Source organism: Monopterus albus, unplaced genomic scaffold (genome assembly GCF_001952655.1).
Source record: "Monopterus albus unplaced genomic scaffold, M_albus_1.0 scaffold6.1, whole genome shotgun sequence".
Taxonomy (NCBI): domain Eukaryota; kingdom Metazoa; phylum Chordata; class Actinopteri; order Synbranchiformes; family Synbranchidae; genus Monopterus; species Monopterus albus.
The window spans coordinates 1,812,586-1,821,080 of NW_018127886.1; the positions used below are offsets into that span (position 1 = coordinate 1,812,586).

An 8,495-nucleotide genomic window follows, 5' to 3' on the forward strand; every position below is an offset into this window, starting at 1 on the left:
AAATTAACAGGCCTGTGCTGCTGGACTTAAATATTTAACATGGGCACATGCTGAGTGCTGCTGGATGTTTGCACATGGAGGCAATACAAAACAGAAACAACCTCTTTTTGCAGCAAATGTGCTCACTGTCCATTTGCAGCCTAAACAGTCAACCAGTGGTTCCAGGGCATGGAGGAGCACGTCTATTCAAATCTTTTAGAGGTGAAAAGTTCATGATTGGGTCAGGGCATTGGTGTTTCCCAGAGTTCAATTTAAGGCTAAAGCTTCTCTTCTTCTAATTATTATAAAACATGTACTTTGACTAAGTCTATAAAAAACGCCAGGCAAACAACCAATAGAGAGGAATTTGAAATATTATTTCAGTTTGATCACAGTTTTTCTCTCTTATCCAATTACACCACCATAAATCACCCCACAAGATCACCTCTTCACCGTAACAGAGCAGGTTTACGAGCAATGGACGCCTTTGTCATAAAATTTATGACCGCGAGTTTTTATTATTTCCTGCGTTTGGCCTATAAAACTCAAGAGGAAAACTGGAACGGGCAAAAACAAGTGTTGCATGGTTATGAGTGAATAAGGGAAAGCATCTTCGCTACACTTTAGAAAACAGGCAAACTTTACCGTGGCTCATGTGCAGTTTTGTCATCCATGGATAAATCTGTGGCTGCTGCTCACTGTCCGGACGCTGGTTCACATTTGTGTTTCGCTTCACCGATTGCGTGTTCTCCGCATTTATTTCGCTTTCCTGGCTCTTGTTGCCGCCGGATTTCGCGCTCCTCTCCGGGTCTCTGTCTGTCCGCCGTCCCAGCAGTGTGCTGCAGCCGTAGGTCAGCCCGCTTGCGTCCACGGACGAACTGGAGACCATGGTTATCTGTGGTCCTGACGGGAGAGGAGTATCCGTATTGCCACGCAGACTAGTTTTCATCTCCTCCCGTTCAACAGAAGTCGCGGGGACGGGGCATGTGAATATCCCGTTGACATTAACACCCTCATAACGCCTGGCCCTGTGCCCAGATAGATCGAAACTAAACATAGTGCTAGGAGAAGTTGTCTTGCTTGTTTGCGTGAGGTTGGAGCTGTCAACATAAGAGCTCATTGTAACTATCACCGATGCTTTCTTTTTAAACTAGTAATGGCTGCGGGAGGTTATGTTGCGGTTATTTCCTTGTTTGTGTTAATCATTGCTGTTCTTTGTAGCCGCTTTTGTGAAAATTCAGAGGCGTCTTCTCTAAAAAATAATCCAGGATTTATAGGTGGAGTAGGCTTTGGTATCTTTTTTTAATTCTTGATCCGACGTGCGCTGCCCAAATATGGGGTATTTGTATGGGATCACGTGCACATGTTGGCCAGTCATAAATTGGCTTTGATACTCAATGGGGATATTGATGAATAGGAGAAACGTGTCCGGTAAACTTTGAGCCGTTGGTTGTTGAGGATCAGCTAGGGATCCTTTGCGGAAAAAGGGCAGGACAGTAGGACAAGAGCGTCATCTGGTGTCTGGTATGGGGCAGGACGGTCGGAACAGGCCAGACCCGTCTGCCCCGACACACTGCGAGCCCACTACCAGTAAATAATAAACAATGAAAAGTATTATTGTTGTTATTATTAGGGTTTAAAGTGCCCCACGTCTTAAAATATGTTTACGCACAAGGAAACTTGAATGTCACCGGGAGTTTGTCACAGAGCAACACGTGAATGTTCTAATGTTTATTGGTAAATCACTCATTCCCATGCTCCGGTAATGCCAATCAGAAAATCAAAGATTCAGTATTTAAGAAGCCAAAGTCGGCTTAAAATCACTTTTTGTTTTATCCCATTTCTTTCCCACTTGTCTTCACAGCCAACCCTGGCCAAAAGGCTCATAATAAAAGCAAACGTCTCCAATCACGCACTGACGTTTGCTGCGTATTTTAAGCAACCTTTTTACACGGTCATCTGAATCAAGTTAGGCAGTGTAATGCTCCCAAAAATACAAGAGTAGGGTGAAGGTTTTACAAATATTTTATTCCATGATACACAATAATGACAAAACATGAATTCGTAAATACCAAACAAACGTGAAGAATCACTAGTGTACAAATCGACCTCACGAGGAAAATCTATCGTGTCAAATGATCAAAAAAGGGGCTAAGCGCAGTTTTATGTTATGCATCTATTAAAGCGGCTAAATGTACATAAGTCGTCACATGATTTACATAATATACTGTTACTTTGATTATATACAGGCATATCACTTGTGTGCGTGTGTGACTGTAGACGATCCGTGCAACTTTCAGGTTTAAGCAGGATACTTTTCAGCGGACCATTCAAGTAGTAGATTATACTGTGATCAGATTAAGTGTCCGCCCGGTCCTTTCCTTCCGTGGAATGTGCATGTACAATACTGAGTTAAGTCTGACCAACATAGTATTTGGTGAGTTGATCAGAGTTCACAGTGATGGATGGGGTGGGGGGGATAACTACACAGATTTTACTGGCATGAGGAAAAACAGAAAATAATACTTTTAAGTTTCACAATAGTACAAGTTTGACATTGCAATAAAGAACAAACCCTCCAAAATGCATCAGGGGCCATACTGTGGCTGAAATCATCTCTAAAGCTCAACACTCCTGTGGTCAACATGACATATAAGTGGGAGAGCTGCAGCGTAGCCATCATGCAGTGAAGTCGCTCACATGTCCATATAGATATTTTAGGTAGTTATGTTGGATCTGAATGGTCATCAGGTGTTTGTTTTTTCACTTCTTTTTGAACTATTCTTTCTTCTTGTCCTCGTCCTTCCCTTCTTCTACTGCGCCATTGCGTTCCTCCTCTTGAGAGGCTGCTGTCTGTTCACTTCCAGTCACCGTGGAGGTCAGGTTGCTCTCTTTCTTCCATTTCATGCGTCGGTTTTGAAACCAGATCTTGATCTGCCGTTCCGTTAAACACAGCGCATTCGCGATTTCTATGCGTCTGCGCCTGGTCAGGTAGCGGTTGAAGTGAAACTCCTTCTCCAGCTCAAGTGTTTGGTAACGAGAGTATATTTGCCGTCCTCTGCGTCTGTCTGTCCCGTAGCCCACTCCTGCTGAGATACAAAGTAAAGTCACCAATTTAATTGTTTGACATTAAACAGCATGCCTTTGTCTGTGGTCAGTGGGACGTACATTTTGCCTCATGGTTAGGATCATAATTGTAATCCAAATGCATACACGCAAAATAAACACACTTTGAGTTTAAGACAAAGCCTATCTCAAAACCATCTTTGCTTTATTAGCTATAAAATAAGGAACGCATCCTAATGTGTTCTCTGTCTCACGCAGCTGATTATGGCTACTATGTCATTCTTAAAATGAAAGCTGTTTGTTTGCACATGTAAAGGCCCATCTACAAGTCGAGGGGATACAGTAATGTTTTATGGGCCCATAAAAAGTAACTTACTCTCTTGGTAAGACATATCGTAAAACTGGCCCATTTCCTTAATTTATTTGTCGTAGTAAAACTCACCGCTGTGTGAGTTCATTCGCTGCATCCACGGGTAGATCGGGATGTTGCTTTTCTGCTCCTGCGCTCCCCCTCTTCCTTGATCCAAACTGTATTCTTGAGCAATGTGGTTTTGTGTACTGAGTCCCATGTTTGTTTGCCTGCAGCTGGGGAGCACGTCCTTGTCTTGAAGAAACACGTTTGAGCCATATTCATACTGTGCCCTGCCAGACCCAAAAACGACATTATCTTGAGGAGAGTAAAAAGGTGCATATATCCGATTCTGGGTCACAGCGGCGCCGTACGACGAAAAATGTCTGACTGTGTCATAGGTGGTGGAGTTTAGGGGTACGTTAGGCAGAACATCTTGACCAGCGGATAAATGGCAGGGCAGCTGCGGGTTTGCGAAATAAGAATTCATACCTTGCTTGTTACCCTCTCTCCAACTCTCCCCACTTCTTTATCGCTCTCTTTTCAATTTTCTTCCCAGTAAATCTCCTTCCCGTCTGTGTCAACCAACCACACCTTTCTCCAAGGTCTTCTTTTTTTCTCGACTTTCTGCTTCTCTAACTGGACGCGGGCTACTTTGAGGATTCAATATTATTAATTTCCTATCTCCGGTTAAGACGCACAAACCCGAGTGTTATAGCCGAGGCTTGGCTCGGTGAGAGACAATATGACAATGTCAGCTGACCATTCTCCACCAATTGAGAGGCAGGAGTAGAGGAGAAACTGTAGCTTTTAGCTCAGAGCTTGAACATTAGCGCTAAATGCCGATAAACACAGCGTAGACTTGGAGTAGCACACTATGCACCTTGGCTGCTGAGAATGTTTTGAATTAAAGTTTAACAGATGTGGTGTTTAAGGAGTAAGTGTGAGTCAAACAGTGTCATTCAGTACAGTGATCATATCCATAGGAAGGCAGACGAAAGGCAGAGAAATACACATGAAGCCATGTTCAAATGTGCCCTGAAGGGTTCATTTTAAAAAATTAAATACATTTCCTGAGATTTATTGCAACAGCCTGACATGTAATACTGACTTTGGGTATCTAGTGTCAGTTAGTGTGTGTGTGTGTGTGTGTGTATGATGTGTGTGTGTGTATCCAAAACTCACTCCGTTTCAGTTTAGTATTAATACAAAAAGCTCCAGTATCCACTATCTCCATGCTTTCATCCCGCAGGACTCAGACTTTGTATGAAGGCTTAATATTATATTGACATTTATTGTTTATCTCAGCCATATCGACGAGTTTCCAAATACTGTTAATGCTTCCGCTGTGTATGAATTATCTGGCATGTGAACAATTTCCATGCTTTTGCAGTGAACTGGGGGAGGGTGTAGGTGGTAAGAATGCGTTTATGGTCTCTCCTCTGTGAGGGCAATAAAACAAGTGACGTTCCCCAGCTCACCAACAACTATCTCTGCAGCAAAGCCCTGCAACGCGAGCAGCAATTTACCAGGTTCAGAAATGGAAGCACTGCACAGCATGTGGAGGCATAAAACAAAAGGGACAACGTGCACAGACCCGCTCGACTAGTAACTGTAGTGTCTGAGAAGATCCTTTCTGCCACTCTCTTTGAAAAAAAAACAAATCAGTTATGCGTCTGTCCAGCACATGTCAGACAAAATGCTCCACAGCTCAGTATGTGCACAGGTACAGACTCTTTAACTCGTAACAGTAAAGAGCATAAATTAAATGTAAACGCAGATGTTACAGTTGAATTACAGTATAAACAAATGCACCGCATTAAATCACCTATTGAGGTGTCCCCGTCTTTCTTCCTGTTCTGGCACAAAGGGGAACCGATAATTACCTCAACAGCAAATGAAAGGTTTGGAAATGACTTTGCAAAACATTTAGCACACCTTCCGCGCCTGTCTGTGCACAACGTGTTGGACTCTACATGCGCAAAATTCCACATTAATTATAATAATAATAATAATAACAATAATACAGAGAACAGCGTCCACTCACTTTAGGTTTTCTGTCACCAACATAATTGAATTACTTTTGTACAGTTGAGCGTATTTGCACACCCCTAGCATCTTATTTCCATCAGTTAAGTGTGTTTAAGCTAAATGAAAATTAAATATCCATATATTCATTTGAAACTACTTAATTCACATTATCTTTGCTTTTTGCAACATGCCATAATAGATCCCAATAAAATAATCAATACGAGTATCAGTTCGCTCTGGCTGCAGCAGCCTATTGGTTCATCTCATTGATTTCTTGAATAGGGTGAATACTTGCAGCCTAAACGTGCAACACTGTTTGGTCTGTTGTTTGGGCTCCTGAATAGCCCATAAAAGAGACAAGAACAAAGAGAAGGAAATAGCTGGTGCAATAAAAGTTTCCCTTCACCTTATTCGTGGCCATATGTGACAGCGCGTCGCCCAAATTCGAGGCAAATAAACAGCAAAAGTTGGAGGTTGTAATGTCGCACTGCTGCTGTCCCCGGATCATTTTGTCCTCATACCGCTGATATTAAGCCATGAATCATTTGAGGTAAAAACAAACACACATATCAGTGCAACTACAGGGAATCCCAGGTTTTAGAAATTCATTGTCGAAACGCTGTTACTGACAAAAACATTAAAAAATGTAATACACGACTTTATCTACAACATGAAATTTGAATTTCAATTCAGACAATAGGCTCTAAAACAAGCCCACGGTGTGATAAATTTAGCGTCTGGTAGTCAGCCTTACTTTGTTCATTTGTCATACTCACAACGTCAGAAGGAGCATGTGTATCGGATTTATTCCCTTGTAACATTTTCTGTTGTCGTCACCAGGCAGCTACCGCAATTTGCTCATTATTAAAAGCGTTGAAAATTAACAGACATGTTCAGTGTGTAAAATTACACTGAAGTGGTTTGCGTTTCAAAACACAGAATGTGCCTAAATCACAGCCCTCCAAAAACACGCGGTTCACGGTTTAGGCTGTAAATAAAGGCTGAACAGTAAAGCCAGTGTGTGGACTGGGGAGGCTGGAATGCAGCAGAGGTTGTGCCAGTGTGCAGAATTAGAAAGGTCATTCTTTCCCTTGTGTTTTAGTGTTTTATTGCGGCCCGTGAGGCAAATCCCATACGCGGCTTTTGATGCAGGACGGAAAGAAGCCGTTTGGTCCACGTTTCCACGATCTTTAAAGGGGTAATATGACCAGCGAGCAACGAAAGAACAAGGAGAGTTCTAATAAATTATTAAATTATTAACAATAGCCTAATGCTACTAACAATTAAAATTAATAATTAGTATGAATAAGACTTACTGATTAATATTATATGATCTTAAATTGTAATTATCTACTCTACAAATTATTAAATTAATAAAAGCAGCGAAAACATAACGTGAAAGGCAAACATTATTATCAGTATTAGTTTTATTATTATATAATGTTACTCATTAACATGCTGGGTCTCCTTTAAATGTATATGCTTTAATTGGTTCTTCTGCTGAAGGCCTAACTTTACCAGCCCGCTCCTCTGCAGCATGGCAAGGTCCATATGTGTTTATATATATAAACATATATCACATTTCTGTTGCATGCCTATGGATGCTCATCAATATCCAGTAGCTCAACATTATTCAGCATTAGTTATATGGGACCTGTAAAATTTCTACATTACCAGCCATGATTAAAAACGCAGGGAGGGAGGCGCAGTCGGGTGCATTTTTCTCTTCCCCGCTTCAAACCTCGCTAATAAGGACTAATTCACATACTAACGATGTAAAGCCCTCTATAAGCACTTTACCATCACTGGCTAGCCCGGTTAATGTCCGGAAGTGTTCGACTTTATGCTCGTTAAGCACTCAGGAAGCTGTTGCCCATGTGAGCGCATGTTGATCGACACATCATAAATTCTGATCATTAGTAGGCCAAAATTTTTGCCCTGTCGAGATTTGAAAGTGAAGTTTTAAATGTGGTGATGAGGACGGACTCACAACTTGATGGAGTTTTATGAGAAATTATGTCAGGTTTTAAAAACACTGCAGGGCAAAACAACAGACCGTGGTATACCCCTCATATTTTAAACCAAGATTTACCCAACTATCCAAATGGCATGGACTAAATGGACTCTCTCTCTCTTCCTCTCTCTCTGCAGCCATTGTGCGGGGCAGCGGCGGACAGGAGCCATTGCAAGACCAGTGTTTCATAAGGGAAAAGCAAACGTGTGTAACAGTAGGTTGTAAGACTTTACAGGCTTCAGAAACGAGGTTCTGCCAGTAATTGTGTTTTACAAGATTGAAACGGAGCTGCTGAGCTTCAACGGGGGACGGAAACACATGAAATCACTTTACAACACAAACAGTATTTTGTCTCTGCGCAGACAGTAATAAAGCACAATAAAACACAGAGGGAGCATTTCACCAAGCTTAGCTTTGATAAAACAACCGTGATAAAGCACACCACACACACACACACACACACACACACAGTGAAAATGGCTTTGCAGCACACAGTCCTTTGCTTTGTGGTGCAGTGAGGGACAATACCATGTCCCCTGTCCTTAATAATATTTTTCATTTACACTTTCTTGGTCTCCCTCCCACACATGCGCACGCCGCCGACACACACACACACGCACACACAAAGCTGGGTTTCAGCCTCATCTCTGTGTTGTTTCGTTTGCAGATAATATTTTTAAATTCATCTGGATTGTATTTTCTTTCTGCCTGTGTCAAATGTCAGCGAGGAATCTGGCCTGGTTTACCAGACGCACTTTACTTAGCACAGTCACTGCGCCTTGTGCACTAATGTGAACATGACTGAGGATGCCTGTGATGGTTGTTGTTTTTTTGTTTTTTGCTAATGGTGTAAATAAAATAACGTGCTCACTTCTTTAAGTCTTCAGTTATTGTGTCACAGAGAGATGCATCTTCTACAAATGACTGCATCTCATTCAGAGCTAAACAATAAAAGAGACAAATCTCTCCCTCTACCAATCCAACACAACAAATCAGACACTCAAAAACACTCCTGAGTGTCAGCTGGTTGCAGTTGCTGTAGCTGGCAGCGGTGTT

At 41.9% G+C, this 8,495-nt stretch overlaps 2 protein-coding genes across 3 annotated transcripts in view; both read right to left on the bottom strand.

The window, feature by feature from the left end:
• The window catches only part of hoxc5a (homeobox C5a), a 2,729-nt gene extending 1,484 nt beyond the window's left edge, over window positions 1-1,245 (bottom strand). The window contains exon 1 of the mRNA XM_020618633.1: window positions 625-1,245. Coding sequence (XP_020474289.1) covers window positions 625-1,099 — 475 coding nt within the window. The 5' untranslated portion in view covers window positions 1,100-1,245. The remainder of the gene's footprint in view (window positions 1-624) is intronic.
• Window positions 1,246-2,015: 770 nt separating this feature from the next.
• On the bottom strand, window positions 2,016-4,089 carry hoxc6a (homeobox C6a). Of its 2 annotated transcripts, none has more exons than XM_020618623.1 (2): window positions 3,488-4,089; window positions 2,016-3,065 (listed from the first exon to the last, which is right to left on the bottom strand). In XM_020618623.1, exons 1-2 carry the CDS (start codon window positions 3,882-3,884, stop codon window positions 2,758-2,760), a joined length of 705 nt encoding a protein of 234 aa, XP_020474279.1. In that variant the 5' UTR covers window positions 3,885-4,089; the 3' UTR covers window positions 2,016-2,757. The 2 variants fall into 2 exon arrangements, with proteins under 2 accessions (XP_020474279.1, XP_020474268.1); XM_020618612.1 differs by having other exon boundaries at window positions 2,016-3,068.
• Window positions 4,090-8,495: the final 4,406 nt, after the last annotated feature.

Bases quoted from the DNA above. Each gene is read 5' to 3' on its own strand.
- hoxc6a (XM_020618612.1), bottom strand. From the start codon at position 3,884: ATGAATTCTTATTTCGCAAACCCGCAGCTGCCCTGCCATTTATCCGCT. The intron at 3,069-3,487 runs GTGAGTTTTACT...TTTGTATCTCAG, and splicing joins GCGAATGAACTCACACAGCG to CAGGAGTGGGCTACGGGACA.